The sequence below is a fragment of the Pan troglodytes genome, chromosome 2 (assembly GCF_028858775.2).
Source record: "Pan troglodytes isolate AG18354 chromosome 2, NHGRI_mPanTro3-v2.0_pri, whole genome shotgun sequence".
NCBI lineage: Eukaryota > Metazoa > Chordata > Mammalia > Primates > Hominidae > Pan > Pan troglodytes.
In genome coordinates, this window is record NC_086015.1 from 37,394,713 (window position 1) to 37,410,927 (window position 16,215).

Sequence of the window (16,215 nt, forward strand, 5' to 3'; positions counted from 1 at the left end):
GGTTGCAGTGAGCCCAGACTGCACCACTGCACTTCAGCCTGGACCACAGAGTGAGACTCCATCTCAAAATAAATCGATCAATCAACACTCATTTCCTGTTATGCAATAGTTATGCAAACTGATCTGGTACAAGTGTCACCTTAAACTTCTTCAAAATATTCTTGCTTAGACTCCACCCTGGAAGATTCAACTTGAGTTGGGTCTGGGCTGGAGATTCCACAGTCTGGTGATCGTAGCCCTTATAAGAAAGCCTATGTTGGGTTGGGCGCGGTGGCTCACGACTCTAATCCCAGCACTTTGGGAGGCCGAGGCGGGCGGATCACAAGGTCAAGGGTTCGAGACCAGCTGACCAACATGGTGAAACCGTCTCTACTAAAAATATAAAAATTAGCTGGGTGCGTGCCTGTAATCCCAGCTAATTGGGAGGCTGAGGCAGGAGAATCGCTTGAACCTGGGAGGTGGAGGTTGCAGTGAGCTGAGATTGCGCCATTGCACTCCAGCCTGGGCGACAAGAGTGAAACTCTGTCTCAAAAAAAGAAAAAAGGCCTATGTTAAAGGCAAGCAATTTAAGGTCATTATGAGTGGGAGGTAGAACTCTCTTGGCTAATTTCCAGGTAAGAGGGCTTAACAGAATTTGGCTTTTCCCATATAGTTCACCTACACTGTTTTCTTGATTATGCTTTAAGTTTAGGCAACTGCATTTAACAGCCCCATCCAGGGTGCTACAGCTGTAGAGAACATTCAGTTAGTTTGTAAACAGGGCTGGTTACTACCCCTGGGTGGAAACGTATCAACATAAGTGTTTTCACTTATCCTTAGAAGGTACTAATGGGGGGCAGACGGTGGGGGGAGTAACAGGAGTAGCTCTAATCTATAGCATAAATTCTACTTGAACTAAGGTGAAGATTTTTAATAGAGGACTATAGGTTTTTCTAGAATTATGACTATAATCCTAAAAATAGTAATGTGTAAAGACTCCACTTTTTTCTTCATCCTTCCAGGCTCAGCTCCCTCATGTCAAAGTCCACGCCTACTTTGCTCCCGTCACCCCACCGACAGCAGTGGCAGGAAGTGGACAGCGACTGTGCAGGTGCTGTGTCATTCTCTGACAGCAGCTGCCTGGGCCCAAGGGGTGATGAGGCATCCTTTCCTCTAGAAGACCTGAGTCTTCCTGACCGACTCCACCATCACCCAATCTGTTGATTCTCCATTGGGAAAGGCATTTACAGGTAAAAGACTTCTGTATGGATTGCAGTTACTCTGGTGATAGTTTTCACCTTTATTCTGCTGTGAAACAATCAAATCAAAGCCTTGTGTCAGTTAACACGTGACAAGTGGTCTCAATGCAGCTAGGACCATGCCAGAAACCTGGATCTCTTAAGAGATTGGTACCTACCTAGGTACGAAAGTTCTACCCTTGGCATACTCAGCATTCCTCAAAAAGACCATCAGTGTTAGCACAAACTGAGCAGAAAAAATAAGCTGTTGATTTTCTACCTGATACTTAAGCCAGTGGCCTACTTTAATTCACAATTCCATTTTGATTAGCAGGACTTTTCCACTTTGAAGATAAAATAGCAACTTTATCAAAGTGACTGTACTGCAAATTCATAATGCCTGATAGTTTTATATATAGAGACTTATGTGGAAGGCATGTTAATAGGTTTCCATGAGACACCAAAGAAAAGAGGACTCTATACTGGGTGGAGCAGGGTCTTCACCTTTTTGTTTCTGTCAACTTGTCATATACACCTCCAGGGACCAAAAACAAAAGCAGCTTGGAGTCTGTGTTGCCTGACTGGAAAGTAGAAGCTCTGGTGTATGCTACAGCACATAACACATTTTTATTAAAGGAAAAAAGCTAATTATGTCCATGCCTCTCATAAAACTGGGGGGAACCTTAAAGAGAAAGAACTAAGGCTTAAGTTATCTGTAGTATAATCAATTAGAAGTAATGAATGGATGCATGTAAAATGGATGTGATTTTTTTTCAAGCTTATTTTGAAATCTTAAAAATCAGGTTACACCATAGCTACTCAAAAGTTTTACACACTTAAAACTCAGATCAGTAAGTGTTGGTACCTTTTAGACTCATAAAATTGAATAAACCATTGCAATGCTTTAAAAAAAATTAAGTCAGAGGGTTTTATTGCTATGATTTTATGGCAGACACATCCAAGCAAAACCATTTTCCAAATGCAGACTTTCCTGATGTTATCTGAAATCTGATAAAATGACCCTACTCTCTGCTGTGGTTCATTCTTGCTCCATGCTGTCCATATTTATGATCTTTATTAAGAACCTATCAATCAATCAATCATCACCACCTTCATTGTAAACTTAGGTGTTCATGGTGGCTGGCCCTTCCAAACAACCACTCCCCCAAACTGAAGGGCCAGAGCTCATGAGAAACTTAAAAGTGAAACGGCAAAAGCAAGATGTGTTCCCATGACTACCAATACCTTTATTAGGCAGTTTTAGAAGTATTTTTAAGGATATATTTATTATGTCAGCTGCATTCTAGGAAGAGAAGCAGATTATATATATATATAATCTCCCCATAAACGGACTTAGCACGATTATCATCAGAGTAAGCATTAAAGTCATTTTATTGCCTTATGATATATTCCAGTATTCCTTGGTCTAAAAATTGTGTGGATACCATAGCAGTTAGTTAAATATACATTTATACCCACTGTTGTGGAGGAGATGGGGGAGGAGGACTGATGCAGGAAGCAACTTCAATAAATGAGCATATAACAGACTTGCTTCAGTGATTATGAATTAGTTTCTATTAAAAAAAATTAACTTAAGGCCGGCCACGGTGGTTCATGCCTATAATCCCAGCACTTGGGGAGGCCAAGGCGGGTGGATCACCTGAGGTCAGGAGTTTGAGACCAGCCTGGCCAACACAGTAAAACCCCATCTCTACTGAAAATACAAAAATTAGCCAGGCGTGGTGCTGGGCACCTGTAATCTCAGCTACTCGGGAGGCTGAAGCAGGAGAAATGCTGGAACCCAGGAGGCGGAGGTGGCAGTGAGCCGAGATTGTGCCATTGCACTCCAGCCCAGGAGACAACAGTGAGACTCCATCATCATCATCTCAAAACAAACAAACAAACAAACAAACAAAATTAAACAACCAGAGCCTTCTATACATGATTGATTTCTTTTGAGCCAGGATACAACCTATCATCAGTCACAGCTATTGGACTTGATGCTCAATGATCCATGGCCTCATTTACAAAACAGGAGAACCTCTTGTAAGAAAATCAGGTTTGCAGGCCGGGCACGGTGGCTCACGCCTGTAATCCCAGCACTTTGGGAGGCAGAGGCGGGCGGATCAGGAGATCAAGACCATCCTGGCTAACACAGTGAAACCCCGTTTCTACTAAAAATACAAAAAAAATTAGCCGGGCGTAGTGGCGGGTGCCTGTAGTCCCAGCTACTCAGGAGGCTGAGGCAGAAGAATGGCGTGAACCCGGGAAGCAGAGCTTGCAGTGAGCTGAGATTGTGCCACTGCACTCCAGCCTGGGCGACAGAGCCAGACTCTGTCTCAAAAAAAAAAAAAAAAAAAAAAAGAAAATCAGGTTTGCTTCCTTTTAAAGTCTGGAATAGTTAGTTAGTTAATGGAATAACAACATATCCTCAGCTGCATCAGCTTCCAGAAAATAAATTGAAAAGGAAAAAACTATGAGCCTAACCTCTTACTACATTTAGACTGGCTCAGAATACACACAGGGAAACTCCTTGATTCTATGACACGAAGTGACAGTAGCAGGAACTGGGATTTTAAATGAGACACACATTTGCAAAACAATCAGAAAACATTTATTATACTGAAATGTGTACATCCTACTATTAAAAAAAAAAGTAACAAATTTGCTGGTGCCAAAATTTATTTAGCCTGTTTGTTTCACTGGGACAAACTCACGTTCAATGCCACTCAGTATAATTTCAAGTCTGATAAGCATCTAAGTATTTTTACCCCGCTTCTAAAACCTGATGAGGAATTCAAAATAAGCACACAGCATTAAATGACATTTATTGTTCCATAAATCTTGAGACCCAAAAAGGAATGCTAAATAGACAAGCAAAACTTTTCAAACAAACGAGATAAACTCGCTTCTTTCCCCAGTGACTGGTACAGAAAACATGTGGTCACACGAAAGCAAAGGGAAAAAGTCAGAAAGGAAAACTCTCTGCCTATAGGATCTATAGGAGTTACAGATATTTTCAAATCGATGATGAAAATAGATCGTGCTTCTTTGTAGCAAATAATTAATTAACCCCCTTTATGAATAAAACATAAAATGTCAAAGCTTTTACTCACTGAAGTAGTTTGTCTTCTGGGAGAGATTTCAAACTCAAAATTACTCATTTCCTATTTTTTGCCTGAACACAATGAGGATCAAATAGTACATTCAAATCAGGACACCTGGGTATATGGACAAAGATATCCTACAATTAAAATGGAATAGAAGTTAAAAAAAAAATTCAGTCCCCTACACCACAGGCCTCAAACATGCTTGCTGATGGATTCTGGGAAGGTTTTGGATGAAGGACGGAGATATGGGAGGAAAGTGAGAAAACAGTGGATTCCCTTTGAAAAGTATGCTAGCAGACAAGCATTTGGTTTTATGAAAGAGGCACTCTTATAGAGAAAGAAGCTAGTATGTGGTGTATAAAAGCCCCTAAATCATCACCAGAATGTCTATCCATGATTGTACTAAAGCTCAATATTTGAGAGGCTTAAGGGATTTGTATGATACATTTTAGTGTTTGATTGATAACATCTAGTGTTTCCACAAAAAAATTCATCTTGTTCATAATGAAGATCCCTTAACACCTAGTCAGAAGCTATCAACAATAATACTTTCTCCCCCTACTTGGGTCACCTATTTCCAATGTCTGGGGTAGGGCTTTAAAAATGTTTAATAGGATGGTGGGGGTGGGGGGTTAGGGTGGGGGTGGTCAGAGATGGAGGGAGAGAGGGAAGAAAACGAGAGAAAAACCACGAGTTTAAAAGGCAAGTAATCTCCAAAAATGAAAACCAGAAACTAAAATGCTAAAAATGGAAGCAGAAGCAAAAAAGTTTTTCAATAAATCTGTGACAAAGCCAAAACACAAAAGTCTTTGTACCTATTAGGATTTACACTGATCCTCTCACCAAGGTACTCCTGATAATGCAGTTTGCTTCAAGCCCATCTTCCTGGCTTGGATCTTCTCCAATCTGGCATGATCGTATCAAACATACACCCTCAGACATGATTTCTTCCAAGAAGGTGCCGAGCCTCTTACCTGACCACCAACGGCCACATCAGCACAACACAACTCTCCGCATACAGATTCACTGCTGGCCCCACAACAGCACTGTCCCCCATCTCCTCTCCAGGTCAGCATAAGGTTCAGGCAATAAAAGCCAAACTGGCACAGAAAGGTAAATGCCCACAGTAAGTTTCTACATTCATTTCCAAACCACATACAGTGTAAAAAGACAGCAAAGGCTGCTTCTAGGAACTGTATTTACTGGCCTCTGCCAGAGCAGCAGGCAGCTATGCCTGCACCGTGGCCTCCAGAGCTGGATGCATGCTGTGCCGATGTGCTCACTCTCATGAGGATGCTTGGCTATGGCAGTGACAGTGAGGAGATTCACCTCTCATACAGCTCATTAGAAAGGTCATCTTGTGTTTTCAATATGAAACATTTCATATGGTAAAATCCAATCCCAAGACTTCTTGGATTCAGTCTTCACACACTTTTAAGCGTGACTATTTGGTACTGAATACAGTTCAGTCTATATAAGACATCACTTCAAAATTATGTGGATGCCATCACTATTTTCAGCTGCAGAAAAAGGAAAGACAGTATTTCTTCAGTCAGGCTTAGGAAATTAAGCCTATTAAATGGAAAACTCCCTGCCAACTACAACCTCCCTTCCCAATTCAGAGGTTACCCTTAAATGATTCTAGAGAAACAAGCAGATTAACTTGCTCTAGCTCCTCTTCCCCCAAAAAACTTCATGTACACATTCCCTTTTTAGACATTCTGCGAAGCCTGGCCCACTATCTACGCCCCCATTCCAACACTGTCTGCCAGTTCTGGGGGTAGGGGGACATCTATCAAGACACACAATAATAGTGCTGTCCATAAGGGGAGCAAGAGCTAGAAGGAGAACAGGTGAAATATACTGTGTCAGGGCAGAGGACCTGAGGGAGTAAATGCAAATGTGTCATCTACCTTTTCCAGAAAAATTTCTGAGCTACTCACAGAGATTTCAAACATTTTAAAAATGTATCATTCCTTTTGCCTAGTGTTTCTCAGTAAATAGTGAGAAGCAATATAGGCATTCATAAAAAAATGATTTTTCTCATGACGACAAAGTTAAAAAAAAAAAACAAAACAGTAAATTGAGATTAGAGGGGAGATCCTATGATTTCTAATACCAAAAAATGTCTGCTGGTTTCACAAAACAAAACTATGCAATTATAGTATATGTCTTCTTTTTCAGACAATGCCAGTTATGCAAGGTAAAAACTGTACTGCTGTGAAAACAAAAGACTGAGCAGAAGGGTACTAGGCTAAAGATGTTTCTGAAAGAGTGAACCAGTTCAGAGTTAAAACTCAGCCTTGCAGGTAACCTGATGGCATACGCAACATGTGAGGCGCAAAATAAAATCAGTATTTCAGTAGTTTGGGGACACCTGACACACATGACATCTCCCTCTTCTAGGGGCAGCTTTTGTGCTAAGACCGGATTTGGATCTTAGCTCACCTGACTTTTAAAACAGTCTATGAATGTATGATCTCTTCTCAAATAATTTTACATTTAGGAATCCCTCCTCTTTAATGTTGGAGCCACCTAAGCCTGGTCCTGGCTCTTTTCATATTCTCTCCCTAAATGACCTTAACAACTTCTACAGCTTTGAGTCACTGTTGATATGCTGAAGGTTTCCAAATTTACATCTCAAGCCCAGGCCTCTTCTCTGAGCCCCAGACTGGTAATAGTCAACTGCCTACTTGACATTTCTACATATCCAAAATCAAACTCTTGGTTGATTTACCCCAACCATACTTACCTCTTCAATGAGATCACCATCTGCCCAGTTACTTTCCACAGAAAATAAGGTGTCAGAACTATTCCTCCCTCAAAAGTGGAGCCCACTGGGACCCTGTCTATAAACGTGTAAGATACCATCACCTTTCACCTGGATATCTCCTGCCTTGTTTTGCCACCTTCTCATCTGTCTCCACAGAGTTGTGAAAGTGAAAGAAAAATCTAGTCACATTACTACTCCTTTGTTTAAACAACTTCAGTGACAACCCAATGCATTTCAAGTAAATCCGAACTACCATCATCATCCGGTCCCCACATGCCAGACCCGGCCTCCTGCTTTGATTCGCCCTGATCCGCTCACCCTCACACACTGCATGGCACCTACATGGCCCACTGCCAGGCTTTCCAAGAAGCCAGGTGTTTTCTTTGCACACAGCCCCACGTTGCCTGGGGATGCTAATCCAATGGCCAGCTCCCGCTTCTTCTCATTCTTCAAGTCTCAGGATTAATAACACCTCCTCAGAGAAGCCTTGCCTTACAGTTTCATATTCCCCTCAACCCAGATCTCCCTTATCCAGAAGTACCCCACACTTTCCTGTTCCTTCGTGGAACTTAACATATTGGGAATTTTGTGTATCTCTTGGCCAATTTTGGTTTGCTTTCCCCAATAGGAGTTTCATGGATTCTGTTTTATTCAATAGATCCACTGAGCGACAGAAGCACGGTGTCTGACACAAAGTGCTCAGTAAGACGCTGGCTGAATGAACTGAGATTTTTTTTTCCAGTCATCTAGAAAGACTGACTCCTCTTCCTTATATGCTAATTTCTGTTACAACCACTAGAAATATTCTCATTTATCAAACTTTCTTCTTAAAATGAGTAAAGCAATCATTTTAAAGAATAAACACGAGAGGCACTAATTAGAGGCACACACCATCTCTCATGATTCCAGCATTTTAAGACACACACACATGCAAAGTACCTTTTACTGTGGAGAATAAAAAACAACTCTCATCTTGAAAATTCTGAACCATCTGGAAGGATAAAGTAAATGCGTAAGTACAATTAAGATCCAACTGTCGTTTCTTAAAATGATTTTAAAACAGTAAACATTCTTCTCAAACAAACACAGGACTCAATGGCCAAAACGATAATTCATGAAGGCAGTGTGAGGCAGCAAAGATGCACACGTGCTGCACTGCCTTGTGTTCACTATGCCTGTCCATAATGGTCCCTGAGAGACCTGGTCAGTCACCCATGTGACCCACAGGGGCACATTCCCTGCCGGCTCCAGTGGATGATGACTCGAACAAAAATTGCATAAAGTGCTCTTCTATTATTACTTGCCACCAATCACTAGGGGAAAAATTATATATCTTACATGTTTTTTTAAATTAGTCATCAAATAATAGACAAAAGGAAAACACATCCAGTGACTCACCTCATAAAAAGGGCCAAAGCCTGCCACTATCCCTAGAGTGCCCCAGTGATTGGCTGCATCCTAAAGGGCTGGGGGGAGGCTAAGCCAGTTTTCCTTGGCTTGTATTCCATATTATCACTAGGATGCCTGAAACTCTTGGTTATAAGTTCTTCCAAAGTGATTCCCAACTCTCTGAAAATGATTCTCATAAGTATTTTCAAAAGAGGTCACAGAATTTTTCTACAGTTCTACAATTACATGTATAAAAGTAAATACCAGTCTGAAAAGGAAAAACAAATGATTTGATTTACCTGATCACTAACAAGAATGTGAATACCAGTGGGACCCTGTCTGTAAACCTGATTAATTTGGTGGAGAGGGATATTAAACACCAGCGCAAGTTTTCGAGCAACTTCTGAGGCAATCATTTCTTCCAAGTAGATTGCATGATAAACTGAAATTAAAAAAAAAAAAAGAAAGAAAGAAAAGCATTTTAACAGTAATCTTTGATCTGTTTTCTGCCTGATCTGTAGGATCTGTACGAAGGTCACACCTTTCAAAGTACCAAAAAAGTAAAAAAACATTTTAAATGGGAATAAACTATTTCTTTCCCCCATCTTACTACCTTGAAATCTTGAACTGCCAATCTAAAACGTAAGAATACATTATTTATATCCACAAATATAATTTAATAAACATTAACAGAAATCCCTGGACAAAAAGATTTGAGGTTTGAATTTTTCTTCATATTTTTATTCAATGAATATAGTTTCATGTATTCAAAATTTAAAAACAGGAATTGGCTGCAAAGGGACATGGGGGATCTTCTTGAAATAATGGAACTCAAACTAAATTTTAACAATGGCTGCCAAACTCTCTAAATTGGCTAAAATACCATTATATACTTACAATGGGAGGACTTTATGGTATGTAAATTATGCCTGAAGAAAGCTGTTTTTAAAAATAATATATACTTCTATATACTTCATGTATTTCTAGCAATATACAAAAAGAACCCTAAAAGAGTCATAGTTCTTTTTGTTTATTTTTTTAAGACAGTGTCCTTTTTTGTTGCCCAGGCTGGAGTGCAGTGACACAATCACAGCTCACTGTAGCCTCTGCCTCCCAGGCTCAAGCAATCCTCCCACCTCAGCCTCCTAAGTAGCTGGGACTATGGTGGGGGCACACGCCACCATGCCTGGCTAATTATTATTATTATTATTATTATTATTATTATTATTATTATTATTTGTAGAGACAGGGTTTCACCATGTTGCCCAAGCTGTCTCAAACTCCTGGGCTCACGCAGTCTGCCCAGTTAGGCCTCCCAAAGTGCTGGGATTACAGCCGTGAGCCAGCACGCCCAGTTAAGCATTATAGTTTTTGATCCAGTAATCCTACTACTAGGAATTTATCCTAAGGAATAAAAGCTATCTGTATATGCCTCTCCCCCACAAAAAATTTTAAATAAAAGATACTATATGAAAAGCTAATATAAACAATGAAGTGTGATGCTTCCTTACAGAAAGCCCCAGCCACATTCCATCCAGTGTTCTGCATTTTTGCTACACAGAACTTATCAGCAGACATCTGCACAGTGCACATCTGTAGTGAGTCTCACTCTTGTACGTCCTGCTTAATTACTGATTAAAGCCAGACATGGATCAGGAATATCATTACTGAGAACTTTGCTTCCCCAAACAAGGGGTTTGTAAGTATAGAAACCCAGAATTTTCCATTACATAAAAGAAGCTGGAACTAAAATTACAGTAAGAATATAGAAATGATCTAGAGCAGGGGTCACCAAACCACAGCCCATATGGGCCAATTCCTGCCCTCCACTTGTTTTTTTTTTTTTTTAATAAAGTTTTACTGGAACAGCCTTATCTACAATTTACATATTGTCTATGGCTATTTTAGCACTACAATCATAGAGTTGAATGTGAGAGACCCTATGTATGATCTAAAGAGATGGAAATATTTACTACCTGACCTTTTACAGAAAAAGTTTGCTGATTATGGGAAAATATCCAATATTTCCCCATATCCCTCCACAAACACTCATGTTTGAGAATACACCTTCCAAAATATTATAATCTTGGCCATATCTAAGTGATGTATAAGCTCTTGATGATACATGGAGATCTCCTTTAAATTTTTATCCTTTAAGAATTTGTATACTTAATCTCAAAATTCAGAGCTTTTGAAGTCAAAATAATACCAAATAGAAAAGTTCACAGTAGTGATGCTATCCTTCCAATTTTTCAGTAAAATTCAAACCACAAAACATTTTTCAGAGCTCTACCTATTCTTAGGGCAAATAACTGCATCTCTGAATGCCATTAACACATCTTTTTTTTTTTTAAAGTTCTGAGCATGTTGCCTTTGTTCTACTTCAGAGTATGGAAAGAAGGAAATATTACCATATATCCATACAATAAATGAGAAAATATATGCCTTTTAAAATGCTTGCTTTTTTTAAGGGCCATATTTAGAGGTGAGAAGAGGGAGAGGCCAAGATTATCTCTGTCCTAATCCAGCACTATACCGTACAATTAAACGCTCAGGATGAGAAGCCCTCCCAAGATAACGTACTGGGTAGTATTATTTACAATGACATAAAAACACGGCACCAGACTCGCCACACAAGGTGCACAATGCTGGCCGAACACTTGTCAGTGACAAGTCCACACACTTAGGACTATTACATGCAGGCACTGTTGCACATATGTTATGCTTTAAGAGTTCTCCCCATACCTAGTCAGGAAAATTGAAAAAAAAAAAAAAAAGAAAAAAAAGAAAAAGGAAAGAAAAACCCTCCTGCTTTTTTGTTAAGCTGCCAGTGTTATATTCATCATTTCAGTAAATCTGACCAAAAAAAAAAAAAAAAAAAGCCAGAACTCAATGCATTCAAGCTAGTTTTTCCACTTGTTAGATATTTCCGGCCACATGAAAAACAGACCCATAGTGTGGCTGCAATAACTGAGAAAGAATGCCAGTTTCCTCTTCTCCCAAGGACTTGACCCTAGAGCTGCCACCTCTCATTGCTGTCAAGGCTCCCACATGAGCAACTTGGCATTCCTAACACAGCAAGAGTTCTCCAAAGCCTGCTCAATCGAGTCCTTTCCGTTTCTGTCTGACAGTCTCAGAAGTGACAGAATTGAGATGCCCTCAATACCTACCATAGGGTGCCCCACTGCCATTCTCGCTTGCACTGCTTGCAGCTTGCTGCTGCCCTTGCAGCACTGTGCTGCTTGGCTGCTCCCGGCAGACATAGATGGTTAAACGGGGTCTAACCGACCTGCAATCAGAAGATGCCACTGATGAGCCTGGGAGAGAAAGCTGCCTTACACATGTACAAATATGACAACTACAGGAATCTAAGTTCTATTTCCTTATGAGAACTTTATAATGTTATTTCGTTATACAAAGTAATTTACTAATAAAAATATAAAAACCACACACCTCACACCAACTATCACAGGTGGTCTAATATGATGATCCAGACTCTAAACCATTGAGATGGTCTGTCAGATGCTGGTAAATTTAAGTTTCAAGATTAAGTCAGCAAATTAAAAATCAGTAAGATTCAATTTTAATGGAATTCTCACACCACAAGTATAGAAAGAGCAATGATAGTAAATGGTTCTTACAAGCCAGCACAATTTACAGTTTCTGTCATTTTAATTCACAATTAGTTTACATTTTTAATAACTGTTTAGTAATAGTCATGACCTTGAAAACCATAGATTCTGTATAGCTCACCTAAATTAGAAGTTTTGTTTTCTTGGCAACAAACCCAGTCGTCTTCAAGAAATCAGTACTGCCCATGTGCATTTCTACCAGTCTTACAGTCTACCTCTGCCCTCATCAGTGCCTGCATCATATCTGGGCCTGCCCTGAAGGTGTACACAAAACAGTCTTCTTGTGAGCACAATGCTGCCAATGCTCGATGGCGCACACAGGCACACATGCCAACCTAGCGTGGAAACACATTCTGCCCAAATTCCCCACGCAAAGAAAGGTACATTCTTATTTCAAGCAAAACAGTTCACAGTATTTTACCTTGACTTCAGTGAATTATAGAGCCGAATTCCATCGGCTGCACCACAAATTTGAACTAAATCCTCCTTTGTCAGTTTTAATAAGTCGGCACCTAGAGAAGAGCAAAAATATTTTTCTCAAATAAATGGAAAAAGAACAGAACTGCTTTACAGGCATCTGTCTTCATGCAGTCCAATGTCCTTCAAAATAATCAGATATCCTGAATACACACATACACATGAACAATACAAGAAGACAAACAGACACCTGTCCTTCAGAGCCAAGGAAAATGCTGGCTTTTCCATGTCCTGTATCAAGAAGGAGCTTAGAAGTCCCGAGGCTGATGAATCAAATCAATGAGAGCAGGGCCTAAAGAACTCTTCCCGATATAGGATTTCACTCATCTACCTTATTTAGTGACTGGGTTGTGGCTATGTGAAGAAACATGATTCTAACCCACCCCACAGAAACAAACCCTGAGATCACCCGGGCCAGTCAATCTTTAATTTTAAAAAAAAGGAAATGGAAGTCCAGAGTTTGTGGGACTTGCCTAAAGTCTGTAAGAGTTGGTAGCCGAACTAGGACTGGGCCTCTTTATTCTGAAACGTGCAATGTAAAGTCAAACATGTTAAATTTTATAACATAAACAACTCTGTCACAGCAGCCAATTTTAACAGAAGAATGGCAGAGAATCACACATTATACCCTAAGATTTCCCCCAAGCACATCCTACTTACGATGTCATTTACAAGTGTAAATGTCTCTCTATACAGGTTTCCTATAGCACCACCTAGAGAAGCAGTGTTTGACACTTCAAAAAATTCTATCTGAACACTCCCTTCGCTTACCATACAAGAAAAAAAAACTTACATTTAAGTATAAAAAAGCCATACCTGAGTACATACACACCATGAACTACTATTCAGTATTTCAAGCATAAATGATATGGCATCTAGGATTTGCTTTGAAATACAACAGAAGGCAGGAGAGGAAATAGTGGAGAGCAAGATTGACCAAATGCTGGTAGTTTTTGAAGGTAGGAGATGGCTGCATGGGAGTTCATCATATTCTCTCTACTTTTTAATGTCTGAATGTATCCATAATCTTTTGTTTTATTCTCTAACAGCCAGGATACAGTTTATTGGGGGAATTAAGATGAACTTTGGGATGAAGGCTTGACTTCCATATGATAAATAGCCACTTACATATGTAGAAGATAATGGAGTCATCTTTCTATTTTTTAAAGGCTCAAATGCAATAGCCTACTAAATTTCTAGTCTGTAAAACAAATAAAGATCAGAGAAGCACATCTCCCATGAGACATGAGCATTAATAGAGTCATTTTATAGAGTCAGGTAAGCAAAGAGGCTCTCTTTCATCTCTCTACTAGGGCTTACTACATGCACCTCACAGTTGTGACCAGAGAGTACTGTGTATGTGTGTGCACACCCTTAACCCATACAGAGAACTGGACAGATAACTGCAATGTACAACCCTTCCTGAAATGTGAATGCCCACAAGGATCAGAGCAAGAAGACTCACTGTCCTCCTCACCATGCTACTGTCAGTGCTGTGACTCAGGAGATGTGCCCAAAGGGTACCATGGCTAGCTCCTCGCCCACTTTCTTGGAAGAAATCCCCAGGATAAGGAAAAGGCAGAAGGCCACGCCATGTGATCACTGCTCACAGCGAAAGGGATTAAAACTCACCAGATAGAAACATTGATTTGCCTGATGTAACAGGAGTAACGTGGGGCCTCCTTCAGTTCCAAATGTCGGCGCTTTTTCTATGTGCTATGCTTTTCATCTGCCTTCCATACAACAGTGCAAGACAAACCCCAGCTCCCCGACCCTGAAATTTTACAATTTCTAGTTTTTCACACATAAAAGGCTTTACTTAATCATATAAAAATGTAGTCCCCAGCTAGCAAATGACCTCCATCGGGAACTTTAAAGAGACAAAGAAGTACACGGGGAATAACTACTCATTGCACAAACATTACAATACGTGGCATAGTAAGAAACCATGTTCTTAGCAAAATCAAGCTTTTCTTCAGGCTGAGTGTGTGCACACACAAGTTCTGTCCTCTTAAAGGGATTCACAAAGTTGTGTTTTAATGGCCCTACTGCACTGCAGGTGAAGGAATGCTAACTACCACTTTACTGTGATCCAGCACTTCTCAGGATGTTTGGCCAGGCCATGTTACTAGGTGGTCATGTTGGAAAAAGAGTCCCAGAGCCAAATATATTTGGGAAATGCTACCTCTGCCCCACCTGTCATTATCTATTACTGTCCCTCTAAACAGGTTTCCTATAGCACTACCTGGAGAAGCAGTGCTTGATACCTTTTAAAATTCCTTCTTAACATTCCCTTAGCTTACTGTGCAAGAAAAAAAACTTACCCATAAGTATATAAAAACTGTAATTGAGTACACTCAGACTATGAAACACTACTTAGCAATAAAAAGGATTAAACTACTGATAAACACAACAACTTAGGTGGCCGTTATGCTAGTGAAAAAAAGCCAATCTCAAAAGGCTATATACTATATGATTGCATTTATATAACATTCTCAAAATGACAAAATTATAGACAGAATATAAAGTGGTTGCCAAGGATTAGGGATGGTGGGGGAAGGGTGTGGGTGTGACTCCAAAGGGGTAGCAGGAGGGAGATCCTTGTAGTGATGGCACAATTCTGTTATCTTAATTGTGGTGGTGGTTACAAATATCTATACCATAACATACATTGTGCCAATGTCAGTTTCCTGGTTTTGCTATTGTACTATAATTATGTGAGAAACGGAGTGAAGAGTACACCGAAACATCACTGTACTAGCTCTGTAACTTACTGTAAAACAAAAATTATTTCAAAATAAAGTTAAAATGAAAAAAATCATGTAAAACTATATACACCTACATACAAATGAGGTCACGTAAGTCTGGTAAAACTGCTGACTGAACCAATGTCAACTGCCTGGCTTCAATAGCATATAATAAAAATACAAGATATTCCTATTGGGGGATAGATATAAAGAACTTCTCTGTACATTTTTCTTTGCAACTTCCTATCCATAGTTATTTCAAAATTTTAAAAATACAAAGTTAATAAAAGCACAGAAACAAAAACAAAACATTCTCATGCACAGATACACACACACATACACATACCTGAAAAATTAGAGAACAGTCTTGTGTAGGAAGAGAATCTGTTTTTGAGCAGCCATTGCTGTGTTTCCTGGATCGTAGCTGAAGGCTGAATTTGCTATTAACAATGAAAATGAACATAAATAAAAGGAACCATTCAGACTTAGAACATTTAAACAAAACACAGAAAGCCTCGGAGTCTGAAGTAAAAAACACCCAAAAAGAGCATGAGTCTGACTCCAGCAACCCAAATGATGCAGGCCCTTGTCAGAAACTTAAACATGATACACAATGGGATGCTATTCAGCCATAAAAAAAGAGAAAAATCATGCCGCTGCTAATGAAATCGCCTTTTGCAGCAACATGGACAACATGAACATTTCATTGTCTTAAGTGAAATAAGCCAGGCACAGAAAGACTTATATTCTCACTTATATGTGGGAACTAAAAAAATTTGAACACATGAAGGTAGAGAGTGGAAAAATAGGTAACAGAGACCGGGAAGAATGGGTGAGGGATAAGAGAGGGGATGAGAAGAACTGGATTAA

The 16,215-nt window shown here is 39.7% G+C and overlaps 2 protein-coding genes across 21 annotated transcripts in view; one reads left to right on the forward strand and one right to left on the reverse strand.

Moving 5' to 3' along the window:
• The window catches only part of FBXL2 (F-box and leucine rich repeat protein 2), a 126,643-nt gene that overhangs the window by 107,086 nt on the left and 3,342 nt on the right, over positions 1-16,215 (forward strand). For 6 of the 12 annotated variants that reach the window (XM_009445080.4, XM_516355.8, XM_063806700.1 and 3 more), the window contains one exon: positions 1,002-3,586. In XM_009445080.4, the coding sequence (XP_009443355.1) occupies positions 1,002-1,109 (108 nt within the window). In that variant the 3' untranslated portion in view covers positions 1,110-3,586. Of the gene's footprint in view, positions 1-1,001; positions 3,587-6,511; positions 7,197-16,215 lie in introns of those variants that run through there. The other 6 variants (XR_678860.4, XR_002943098.3, XR_010155565.1 and 3 more) reach the window with 3 other exon arrangements.
• The window catches only part of UBP1 (upstream binding protein 1), a 52,120-nt gene continuing 39,713 nt past the window's right edge, over positions 3,809-16,215 (reverse strand). For 5 of the 9 annotated variants that reach the window (XM_063806697.1, XM_063806698.1, XM_063806695.1 and 2 more), the window contains 6 exons: positions 15,692-15,785; positions 12,543-12,633; positions 11,660-11,778; positions 8,789-8,931; positions 8,040-8,091; positions 3,809-5,847 (listed from right to left, as the gene is read on the reverse strand). In XM_063806697.1, coding sequence (XP_063662767.1) covers positions 5,810-5,847; positions 8,040-8,091; positions 8,789-8,931; positions 11,660-11,778; positions 12,543-12,633; positions 15,692-15,785 — 537 coding nt within the window. In that variant the 3' untranslated portion in view covers positions 3,809-5,809. Of the gene's footprint in view, positions 5,848-8,039; positions 8,092-8,788; positions 8,932-11,659; positions 11,779-11,942; positions 12,377-12,542; positions 12,634-15,691; positions 15,786-16,215 lie in introns of all 9 variants that reach the window. The other 4 variants (XR_010155560.1, XR_010155561.1, XR_010155562.1 and 1 more) reach the window with 2 other exon arrangements.